The following is a 12,500-nucleotide window of genomic DNA, read 5'->3' on the forward strand; positions in this document are numbered from 1 at the left end:
GGAGGATATTCCTCTTGAGGATGTGCTATCAGTGTTAGTCTCAGCTGAGGCATCATCTGAGGGCACTGACTCAGGAGATGACAGGGCTATTGGGGAAGAAATGAATATTCTATTGGAACAATTCATTACACTGACCCAGATGTTTAACACCCCTTTTCCTTCGGGAAATTGTGAGGTCATTACATCCCTGGATGATGACGCCACAGCCTCTCTGTGCCTGAATTCTCAGGTCTCATTGAGTGGGCTGCTAAACAGCGGGAGATTAAGCTGCCCCCCATTCCCTCCAACCCGGAAGTGGATATGAGGAAGGGCGGCCGTTACTCTCGCTACAGCTTGGCGTCAGACGGCGGCCTCCAGCAGCAAGGGAGCGGGCCTCGCCCCCCCCCTGCAGCGCCAGAGGTGCCGGCGAGAGAGGTCATTAAAGCGTCATCCTGGCATCACCCGAAGGGCGGCCAGAAGAGACGCCGTTTATGACAGGCGAGGGGGAGAGAACGGAAGACGGCACAGCGCCTGCTGTGACCGAGCCCACTGTCCCCCCCCACTCTACCGTTGAGTGTATGGAGGAGAATGTTTTTTGTTGATGTGTGTAATAAAGAGTTGGCTCTACTTGACACTGTCAAGAAAGAGCCCCCTTTTCCATAATACATCCGAGAGCGTTCGACCTTCCTCACTCTCGCTCTCTCTCTTACCACTATGAGTGCAGCTCAGCCCACCATGGTGCGTTGCTGAATGCACACATAAGGCAGGTATATAAAAGGTATTAAGTGTACCTTATAGGACCTCACTTTACAGACTCCTAGGAGTGCCGTAGTGAGTGTCTCACATAGCAGGCTGCAGTCTCAGCCAGATAATGGCATGATGACGCGACCGCTATCCGGGACGGCGCTCTGTCTCAGGCTAACGCCTCAGTCAGTGCAGTTCAGACCCGTGCTGCGTTCACGGAGGGCCTGATTACTACGGTTACGGGCGTAACCACGTATCGGCGCCCCCGTTTCTCTCAGAACGCGCTGATAATAACCACATTGGGGGTGGCGCACTATCACAGACTAAGGTCTCTGTTAGTACGACCCAGACCCATGCTGCGTTCAAGAAGGGCCCGATTACCACGGTCACGAAGGTGCCCAGTGTATCGGCGCCCCCACCTTTTCCTGAACGCGCCCAGGCTCACCACACTGAGTGTAGTTCAGCCCACCAGGGGTGCAGAGCTGAACGCACACAGGAGGTGAAAGGAGGAATAATACCTAGACGCCGTCTTGGTTTATCTCAAAGAGAACTCACATTACAGACTCCAAGGAGTACTGTAGTGAGTGCCTCTCATAGCAGGCTGCAGTCTCAGTCAGGAGACATGATGACGCAGCCGCTAGTTGGGGATGGCGCACTATCGCAGACTAAGGTCTCGGTTAGTGCGATTCAGACCCATGCTGCGTTCACGGAGGGCCCGATTACCACGGTGACGAAGTTTCCCAGTGTATCGGCGCCCCCACTTCTTTCTGAACGCGCTAATACTCACCACACTGAGCGTAGTTCAGCCCACCAGAGGTGCAGAGCTGAACGCACACAGGAGGTGAAGGGAGGAAAGATACCAAGACACCGTCTTGGCTTATCTCAGGATACCTCACATTCAGCAGGCAGCTGTCTCTGTCCCAATGTGACATGAAGACGCAGCCGCTAGCCGGGAATGACGCCTTGCTGCAGGCTAATGCCTCAGTCAGCGCAGATCAGACCCGTGCGACGTTCACGGAGAGCGGGAATACCAGGGTTACAGGTATAACCAAGGTATGGACGCCTCCGAATTATTCTGAACGTGTCAATGCCCATGGCTATGAGCGCAGCTCACCACATATTGAGTGTGTCGTTGAACAGTCGCCTAAGACCAGTAAAGAGGCATTGTGGCACCACCGTGTGGTGTCAGTCAGAGATCACACCTTTCAGATTCTATTGAATTCTGTAAAGGATGAGTCTCATGTTAAGCGGCAGTCTCAGTCAGACAATGACATGATGACGCAATCGCTTTCCGGGCAGAGCGCTCTGTCTCAGGCCAGTACCTCAGACAGCGCAGTTCAGACCCGTGCTGCGTTCCTGGAGGGCAAGATTACTGGAGTTACGGTCGTAACCAACGTATCAAAGCCCCCGACTCACCCAGAACGAGCTGACGTATCCTCTCCCTTTCAAGGGGGGCCCGACTTGGGCTATTCCACCAACCCAGTGCTGGGGAATAGCGGCGGCGAGGGCCATAGAGGAATACAGGTCCTTCCTACTGGACGCACCACAGCTTCGTGCGCACCCGCTGTCTCTGCATTGCTGGCAGTGGCGTCGAAGCTGTACCCTCTCACGCTGGCTAGAACAGACGTTAGAGAAGGGTTATGCCCTCCAATTCCATCGGACCCCACCCCCGTTCAAGGGAGTGGTGGAAACGGTGATGAAAACGCCAGACAAAGTAGCCGCTCTGAGATCAGAGATTACGGAACTTTTGGCGAAGGAGGCGGTCACAGTAGTTCCCCGAGAGCAAAGGAACAAGGGGCTTTACTCGCCCTATTTCCTAGTGCCAAAAAAGACGGGGGGAGTGAGGCCGATTTTGGATTTACGCATTCTCAACGAGAGCATAACCAAACGGCCCTTCCGAATGCTGACGACAAAACGCCTACTGGAATGTGTTCAGAAGGGAGATTTTTGTACAAGCATAGACCTAAAGGACGCGTACTTTCATGTGCCGATACAATCGCGCCACAGAAAGTTTCTGCGGTTCGCCTTTCAAGGGGTGGCGTACGAGTTCACGAGGATGCCGTTTGGGTACGCCTTGGCACCTCGAACGTTTTCCAAATGTGTGGAGGCGGCATTGGAACCGCTGCGTCGTCAAGGGATAAGGCTATTAGCCTACCTAGACGACCTGCTGATTCTCGCCCCGTCAGCAGAGCTGGCGTTCACACACACGACACAGACAGTGATTCATCTCACACGTCTGGGGTTTGCTGTGAATTGGAAAAAGAGCGCACCCTGGCCCAGTCATCAGATTGTCTACCTGGGACTACAGCTAGACACTGTAATGATGAGGGCGCGAATTTCGGACCCTCGAAGGGCAGCATTGTTACTAGCCCTGAGGAAGTGTCGTCCGAATCACACAGTAACGGCGCTATCGATCATGTCACTTTTGGGTCTCATGTCGGCAGCCCACTCTGTGGTCCCGCTAGGGCTTCTGCACATGCGCAAAGCACAGCGGTGGTTCGCCCAACTAAGACTAGACCCAGTGCGTCAACGTCATCGGTTGGTGGTGGTTCCTCTCTCGCTAAGAGCAGACCTGGACTATTGGCGGAACCCGTGCGTTCTCACGCACGGAGTCCCGATGGGCAAGGTGTCATCCTACATTCCAGTGTTTACAGATGCCTCTCTGACTGGATGGGGAGGGACATGTCAGTCTCAAGCGATAGGAGGTGCATGGCCTCAATCAGGTCGTCACATCAACCTCCTAGAGTTGGAAACGGTGCGACTGGTCTTGACCCACTTCGCGTCTACCCTTCGGGGTCGCGATGTGTTGGTCTGGTCAGACAACCGAACCACAGTAGCTCACATAAACCGCCAGGGAGGGGTCAGGTCTCCTGCCCTTCATCGGGCGGCAGTGGAATTGTGGCTGTGGGCTCACAAGCACCTTCGCTCGTTGAGAGCAGCACACATTCCGGGCTACTTGAACGTAGGGGCAGACCTCATGTCAAGAGGGGGTCCTCGAGACGACGAGTGGTGTCTGCACCCGGACATTGTTCTACAGATTTGGGAACAATTCGGGAGAGCCGAGGTGGACCTGTCCGCGTCACGTGTGAACGCGCAGTGTCCCCTATGGTTCTCTCTGAGAAACCAGGACGAACCGCCATTGGGAAGAGACGCATTCGCGCACTACCTGTGGCCGAAAGTTCTCCTGTATGCATTCCCTCCGCTGTCTTGCATTCTCCCACTGCTAGCCAGGGTGAGGTCAGAGGAGCTGTCAGTGATACTGATAGCGCCCGATCGCCCGGGGGCTCCGTGGTTTGCAGAGATGAGTCAGATGTTGATTGCGCCACCCTGGCCAATTCCACATCAACGAGACGCGTTGACTCAGGCGGGAGGCTCGATAGGGCAATGGCCCATAATCGGCCAACCACTGAAGGCTTGGTTCCTGAATGGGACAGGTTAAAGCGCCGTGGGTTGTCTGATGCAGTGATCAGAACAATACAGGGCGCAAGAGCCGGTTCCACTTCTAGGGTGTATACCAGCAGATGGAACGTTTTCTCACGATGGTGTGATACACAGGACGTGGACCCCATGAGCTGTCAGGTAGAGAGTGTGCTCTCATTCCTACAGTCTATGTTTGATAAGCAGAAATCGCCCTCCACTATTCGAGTGTTTGCAGCGGCAATTTCAGCTGGTCATGAAGGTTTTAACGGAAAAAGTGTTTTCAGTCACCCTTTAGTGAAACGTTTCCTATTGGGAACGCAACGGCTTAGGCCAAGACCTAGAGCTACGCTGCCCAAGTGGGATTTGGCATTGGTTCTCGAAGCGCTATGTAAGTCGCCGTTCGAGCCATTGAATCAAATACCCCTCAAGATGCTGTCTATCAAGACGGCGCTGTTGCTCACCTTGACTACTGCTAAACGAGTCAGCGATTTGTGTGCACTGTCGACGAGACCCGACTGCCTTGCCATTAATGGCGATTTGAGCAGAGCGGTGTTACGTCCTAACCCGGCATTTGTGCCGAAGGTTATTAACAGTGCATATAGATCGCAGATCGTGGAATTGTGGGCTTTTCATCCCCTTCCCCATGGGGAGAGGAGTGAGGAAAAGCTTCACTGTCTGTGCCCAGTACGCGCTTTGGCGTGTTACGTTAGGCGCACAGCGGCGGTTAGGTCATCGCCTCAGCTGTTTGTGTGTCACGGTGCGGCTGCATTGGGTAGACCACTTTCAAAACAGCGTTTGTCTCATTGGCTTTGTGAAGGCATTGAGACGGCGTACGAGGCGGCGGGGCAACAACCGCCTCAGGGTATTAGAGCGCACTCCACTCGTGGAGTAGCAGCTTCTACTGCTCTTTTCAGAGGAACAGAGGTAGAGGATATTTGTAGAGCAGCGTCATGGTCGACACCGTCTCCTTTTATCCGTTTTCTATCTGTTGGATATGTCTTCTAACTCTTTGGCTCGGTCTGTACTCAGCGTGGCTGAAGGGAGATCATGAGCAGAATAGAGAAAGAAAGCAGGATTGTGAATAAGTTCATAAGTCCGCTTTTATTAGAAGTAACATATTATGGACATGTTTTCTAACTCTTTTGTTCGATCGAATTTCAGCAGAGCTGAAAGGCGTTCTTGAGCTAGAAAAGGAGGACAGAGCAGGACCTTGGACAGGTTCCAATCAGGTCCGCTCTGGTTAGGAAGACTTATGTCAAGAATAAGCCTTTTAAACTCCAATCTCGATTGCACTCAGCACAGCTGAAGGGGAATCTTGAGGTAGAGGAGGGAGAAGCAGGATGATAGACTGGTCTCTATCAGGTCCGCTTCGGATGAAGAGCATATTCTGTGGCATGTCTCCTGGCTGACAGTGTCAGCATATAGAAACATGTATTGAGTGGATAGAATGTGAGGTCATCTATCTGAGGTTCAGTTTAGTATGACTGGTATATTTTGTTCCATAGAATATTGAGGCACGGCTATCTGCTAGTCAGATTAGCACGGCGTCTATTCTATTGATCTGCCCAATAGCCATTGACATTGTCATTGAGCTAGATGGGGCGGGTCTATAACCGATGACGCGGTATATTGTGACGCCCTGATGGGTTTTTAGTCGCAGTACTGCGGGAATTGGTTGCAGCCATTGCTGGGCTTGACCTTTTCATTTTTTAATGGGAAGTGTTAGGCTCGGCAGGGAGTACATTTTGGAGCGTTTCGCTCCGCCTTAAACCACTAGGAGCATAGCTCCCCTATGGGGCGGAGCTCCACGATATAGAACGATTAGTTACCGGAGTGTAACTCCAGTTCTATGAGTGGAGCGGAGCCCCATAGGACTTAAGGCCCTACCGACCCTCTCTAGTCTCGCTGAAGATAATATCTCGGGAGGCAGATTGAGGGAACGGGGTTCCTTATATAGGGACACCTGTACTCCTATTGGCTGTAGGTGTGTGCATAATTTTGCTTCAGGCTGCATCTGCCTTAGGGCAGAGGGTAAACCACTAGGAGCATAGCTCCCCTATGGGGCTCCGCTCCACTCATAGAACTGGAGTTACACTCCGGTAACTAATCGGCTATTCCCGTTCAGAGGCAGGCTGCTGTGATGTGTTACAAGTGCCATGTAATAACAATAACAATACTATAGTGGCTTCGATTTCAAACTCAAGAGTGCACCCTCACCAGCTGTTTGTTTCCCATTTGGAGAGAAATAATGTGTGGATGTCATTTCGGACATTTTGGCGCTCACGCGAAATGACACAAAGTAACAAAGTCGGAGGGAAACAAAGTAGCCTCTCACTCGCTGCCTGTGGGTGGGAACCGGCTTAGGGCTGTCTGTCTGTCCATCTGTCTGTCCCTCGCTCCAATTGGATAAGGCCACACCGGCCCGGTGGCCAATCGTTGCCTCTTGTGGCGAGGTATATGTACGGCTCTCGAAGTGGCGAGCGGCTCATTCAGACTTTCTGTGACTTTCTCAAGCTACCAATATGAGCGGAAGAGGCAAAACCGGAGGCAAGGCCAGGGCGAAGGCAAAGACCCGTTCATCCCGTGCTGGCCTCCAGTTCCCCGTGGGCCGTGTGCACAGGCTGCTGCGCAAAGGCAACTACGCCGAGCGTGTGGGCGCTGGCGCACCAGTCTACCTGGCCGCCGTACTCGAGTACCTGACTGCTGAGATCCTGGAGTTGGCCGGCAACGCTGCCCGTGACAACAAGAAGACTCGTATCATCCCCCGTCACCTGCAACTGGCCGTCCGTAACGACGAGGAGCTGAACAAACTGCTCGGCGGTGTGACCATCGCTCAGGGTGGTGTGCTGCCCAACATCCAGGCAGTCCTACTCCCCAAGAAGACCGAGAAGGCAGTCAAAGCCAAGTAAATTCGCTACTGCGACTTCAACTTGACTACTCAACCCCCAAAGGCTCTTTTAAGAGCCAACCACCTAGCTCTCCAAAAGCGCAAAGTACCTTTCTATGACCGCAATACATTGAGTGGGTGTATACACAACTATTTCGACATTCTGTGCCCACATGAGGCCTTGCATGAACAACAACACCTACTTGGCCTCATTTGCCATAGCAGGCTAGCATTAGATGATACGTGCCTATAAGCTGTCACTCTTGACTTTGGCGACTATTATTGCGCGTAAAGGGCCGGCGGCGTCCTATTGCGCGCGCACCGGGAGTTTGAGTTTTGGAGAGGCCGGGCCTCCCGTCCAATGGCCAACGGAGGAGGCCTGCGAAACGGGCCAATCGGGGTGGTGGGGAGATGGTGTCCAATCAGCAGGCGCCACTGCCGGCTTTATAAACTTCACATAGGCATTTCGAGGCTATACTCCCGACTGTCAGAGCAGCGCCATGGCCAGAACCAAGCAAACCGCTCGCAAATCCACCGGTGGCAAAGCCCCCAGGAAGCAGCTCGCCACTAAGGCTGCTCGCAAGAGTGCCCCGGCCACCGGCGGTGTGAAGAAGCCTCACCGTTACAGGCCCGGCACCGTGGCTCTGAGAGAGATCCGTCGTTACCAGAAGTCCACTGAGCTACTCATCCGCAAGCTGCCCTTCCAGCGCCTGGTGCGAGAAATCGCCCAGGACTTCAAGACCGACCTGCGCTTCCAGAGCTCCGCCGTGATGGCCCTACAGGAGGCTAGCGAGGCTTACCTGGTCGGCCTGTTCGAGGACACCAACCTGTGCGCCATCCACGCCAAGCGGGTGACCATCATGCCCAAGGACATCCAGCTGGCCCGCCGTATTCGCGGAGAGCGCGCATAAATGAGGATGACCTGAACTCGAATATCCCCCAAAGGCTCTTTTAAGAGCCACCTCCATATTTCCATCAAAAAGGCACAATTGTTCCATGTATACACGCACCTCTACATTAGCCACCATGTATGTTGTTCACTAACACGTCTAAAAGCTACGTATTGCACCTTTTTAGTTGCCTGAAGTCTAGCTTCAATGTTTGTGTGTGTGTATATACACAACCATCTGGCATCATCCACTTCCTTTGAACTATATAGTAACACAGTAAAATGCTTTACAAAGGAGGGGAAAAAGAAACGAGTGATAATATAGGCCGAATAGTAACAAGAATTGTGTTCAGATGAATAATTGACACTATTAGTTGTGTGTAATAATAGCCTTGCATGCAGTCCAGAAAAAACATTGCATGCCAACTTACTTTGAAAGTCCCATGTTGCAGTGCTGCTGAGAGACTCATGCAGAGGCCCAAACTTTACAATGGAGCACGGAGGCCATCTTGTGGTTAAATGTGGGTACTGCACCTCATGGTGAGTCCCTTTCAGCATTTGCTCTTTAGGCCAGCGTTTCCCAAACGCGGTCCTGGGGTCCACAAGGGGTGCGCGTTTTGCGTTTTGCCCTAGCACTCCACAACTGATTCTAATACTCCCAGCTTGATGATGATGAGTTGATTATTTGAATCAGCTGTGTAGTGCTAGGGCAAAAACTCCCAAAATGTGGCCCGAGTTTGGGAAACCCTGCTTTAGGCTAATACTAGCCTATTAGGATGACTTGGTTCGATCGCTTTAATGGCAACTGCTGAACTCTGGTTTCACTAATTACTTGTCCCAGGTCACCATTATGAATCCAATAGCAAAACAAATGTTTCAAAATAGCTCAATAGTGAAAAAAGGCCAGGAAATGATGGGTTCTCAGCAATATTTCACCAACAACCAATCACTATTCACGCATAGACATTAGGATCATCAACAAATATTCCTAAGTCATACTACAAAAGGGTTGTAACGAAATGGATTTGTCTGTTCAATGCAAGTTCAACGTCAAAGAAAAAGTGCATCACCACAACAAACGTGTCTTTAGATACACTGTAAAAAATGACTTTGTGGAATGTACTCAAGCTATTACAGTCAACAAAAGCACACGTCATATTGTTGAGTAGATCTTTTTGCTTGTTTTTATGAGTAGATAAGCTTGAGTAAGTTGAGTTGATGTGGTCCAATACATTGAGTAAAGATGATAGAGACGTAAAAAGGATTATATTACGTTGATTCGACTCAAATAGACATTGTGTTATTTTACCTGAATGATTCATCCTATTATGTATTTAGACCAACTTACTTTGGATTCACTCAATCACATCCCTTAAGAGAAAAGGTATCCGGACACCGGGAATCCATTTATTTAAACATCAACGGTTTGCAAAACATCTGTTATTATGAGTTGACAAATTACGTAATTGCAATCAACACTGCAGGTAAATCATGATTGCTGCAGGTAGGCAACACCGTAGAAATAGGAACTACAACACTAACAACAAGTGACATTTACTCCTGATGTACTGACTGACCTGTTGCAACCTCTACAACCACTGTGCTTATTATTTGACCCTGCTGGTCATCTATGAACGTTTGAACATCTTGGAGAAAAATGTGTGAAACCACTGCCTATATGAGGAGCTGTCGTTGTTTGTTTTATTACCACATACTTATGGAAATTGCACCGGTTGAGAGATGATGGCTCTCTTGTGCCTACGGTGAAGGGTACTTCTGATCCAGCAGGTGGTGCTAAGATCCCTCCCTATATGACTTGAATGATGAGTTGATTTATTCCTTATAGCTCCTAATGATTTTAAGGCCAGTGTTGGCAAACATTACTTGTGCTCCAGCAGGTGGCCATGACATCCCTCCCTATATGACTTGACTGACCAGTTAGTTGATGGACTCCTTATAGCTCCTAATGATTTTAAGGCCAGTGTTGGCAAACATGACTTCTGCTCCAGCAGGTGGCCATGAAATCCCCCCCTATATGACTTGACTGACCAGGTAGTTGATGGACTCCTTATAGCTCTTAATGATCTCAAGTGTCTGTGTTTTTATGTGGTTAGGAGTTTTGCTCACTGCGTGTCCCCCTTCCATTTCAGTGTTTCCCAACTCCAGCGGTAGAGTAGGCTACCCCCAACAGGACCCATTTTTCTTGTAGGCCTGGACAGCCACAGCTGATTGAACAACCTGTCACCTAAATTACCAAGTCCTCAATGAGTAGAATCAGGTGCAACAACAACAACAACAACAACAACAACAATATGAGGAGAGGGACACAGTGTACTAGCTGATCTCCCAGTTGTCACAGTTTGGCCTTGTGTTCCACATAGCCTATATCAGTATTTGAGTATGTTTCCCGCGCACGTTAGTTGCTTTCACGTCATCTTTGAAATCGCTCCTCCCTAGTCCCCTAGAACGAGCGCCCTCCCCTTTGCAACGCCTCCGAACATATAACAGAGGCGCGCTTTCTGTGCCGCCGGCCTCAATCAGGTCGACCAAACGCAGATAATAGCGCACCGCGCACCGGCGCTGAAATCATTCATTCACTTGAACTCAACTAGCGAACACACCATGTCCGGAAGAGGCAAAGGCGGCAAGGGACTCGGAAAAGGAGGCGCCAAGCGTCACCGCAAAGTTCTCCGCGATAACATCCAGGGAATCACCAAACCCGCTATCCGCCGTCTGGCTCGCCGCGGCGGCGTGAAGCGTATTTCCGGTCTGATCTACGAGGAGACCCGCGGTGTCCTGAAGGTGTTCCTGGAGAACGTGATCCGTGACGCAGTCACCTACACCGAGCACGCCAAGAGGAAGACCGTTACCGCCATGGACGTGGTCTACGCTCTGAAACGTCAGGGACGCACCCTGTACGGTTTCGGCGGTTAAACCCACTCTCTTCGGAACCTCAACACCCCGACTCGAACCCAAAGGCTCTTTTAAGAGCCACCCACATCCGCTTAAAATGGGCCCATTCCATGTAGTGTTATATATAACAAAAAATGTTTAGTATGCAATTTAGTAAGAAAGTATGAGCCACTTCGAGTGGACAGGGAGTATTAATTAGAGGATTCTAATGTCCCGTCCACTTTTAGCGCACAGAGGGAGGCCTATATCTGACAGTGGCAAAGTGTAAGAACGTTATTATTTTGGGTCAAGCAATAGTGGAATTTGGACAACATAAAGCAACCACGAGTCGGTAGACGTGGCTCGAAAAGAGGGGGACAGCGCGCACACACACACACACAGTCCAAAATGGGAGCCCTATGTCTGACGGTGCCAAAGTGGGCAATTCTATCACCAGCATTATTTGGCACAACAATCGTGCCATTTGGACACCTATTAAAGCCCCCCTTTTGAAACACACAATTCCCCATCGGTCACAGAGCATAGGCTATAGAGAGGAGGGAGGGAGGGAGGGAGGGAGGGAGGGAGGGAGGGAGGGAGGGAGGGAGCAAGCAAGCAGGGGAGTGTCTACGGCCGCTGACTTTGCTTAGCTTCCTCTTCATAAGACGGGTAAGCGCCCTTCACCCCCTCATTCGTTTCTGAGAAGCAACGAGACATCATCATGCCCGAGCCAGCAAAGTCAGCGCCCAAGAAGGGCTCCAAGAAAGCCGTCACCAAGACCGCAGGGAAGGGCGGCAAGAAGCGCAGAAAGTCCAGGAAGGAGAGTTACGCCATCTACGTGTACAAAGTCCTGAAGCAGGTCCACCCCGACACCGGCATCTCCTCCAAGGCCATGGGAATCATGAACTCCTTCGTGAACGACATCTTCGAGCGTATCGCCGGAGAGTCCTCTCGCCTGGCCCACTACAACAAGCGTTCTACCATCACCTCCAGGGAGATCCAGACCGCGGTGCGCCTGCTGCTCCCCGGTGAACTTGCCAAACACGCCGTGTCCGAGGGCACCAAGGCCGTAACCAAGTACACCAGCTCCAAGTAAACAGCGCATTTGGACTGCTCTACTAACCCAAAGGCTCTTTTAAGAGCCACCCACTCTGTCAGTAAAAAAAGCAATTCCATCGCCACCGAATGAATGCGTAGGTAGGCTGCGTTACATTGTATCATTGTTTAATGGGCGGCGCGCGCCGCCTCGGAGAGCGGCTACATTGTATCATTGTTTAATGGGCGGCGCGCGCCGGCTCGGAGAGCGGCTACATTGTATCATTTCCCCTGCCCGTTCCAGCGTAGGGGTTTAGCGCGCCTTTTTTGGTGTCTTTGCGCGCTGAATAGTAACCCATGTTTGTCGGCCTCTATTCCAGGTGAAGGCAATGTAAAATGGCACCATTTGACAAAGGGTGTAAATAAATAAATCAAAAAGGCAGTCTGTTGGGTTTGATTGGAAATAAATTCCTTTTATCGTCTAATGAGCAGATAGTCATTTTGAGTTGACTTCCTGAATCGGTAGGACACGGATGGAGTGAATGGATGCTCCATCATTGGACTATACCCTAATGATGTGAACGAGAATGATGATGGCAAGAATAAAAAGGTGGTGAATAATATGAATGTATATTATATATATATATATATATG

General features: G+C 50.9%; 3 protein-coding genes across 3 annotated transcripts; all 3 read left to right on the forward strand.

Annotated features, from left to right (window-relative positions):
• Positions 1-6,665: 6,665 nt before the first annotated feature.
• LOC311120886 (histone H2A) lies at positions 6,666-7,052 on the forward strand (the record flags this gene model as incomplete). The annotated part of the gene is made up of 1 exon (XM_084195445.1): positions 6,666-7,052. One exon carries the CDS (start codon positions 6,666-6,668, stop codon positions 7,050-7,052), a length of 387 nt encoding a protein of 128 aa, XP_084051571.1.
• Positions 7,053-7,530: 478 nt separating this feature from the next.
• Positions 7,531-7,941, forward strand: LOC311120890 (histone H3.2; the record flags this gene model as incomplete). Its single annotated transcript, XM_084195449.1, has 1 exon — positions 7,531-7,941. One exon carries the CDS (start codon positions 7,531-7,533, stop codon positions 7,939-7,941), a length of 411 nt encoding a protein of 136 aa, XP_084051575.1.
• A 3,591-nt stretch (positions 7,942-11,532) lies between these two features.
• Positions 11,533-11,907, forward strand: LOC311120895 (histone H2B; the record flags this gene model as incomplete). Its single annotated transcript, XM_084195453.1, has 1 exon — positions 11,533-11,907. One exon carries the CDS (start codon positions 11,533-11,535, stop codon positions 11,905-11,907), a length of 375 nt encoding a protein of 124 aa, XP_084051579.1.
• Between the last annotated feature and the right edge of the window lie 593 nt (positions 11,908-12,500).

This window comes from Coregonus lavaretus (genome assembly GCF_964263955.1).
Source record: "Coregonus lavaretus genome assembly, contig: HAP1_SCAFFOLD_423, whole genome shotgun sequence".
Classification (NCBI taxonomy): domain Eukaryota; kingdom Metazoa; phylum Chordata; class Actinopteri; order Salmoniformes; family Salmonidae; genus Coregonus; species Coregonus lavaretus.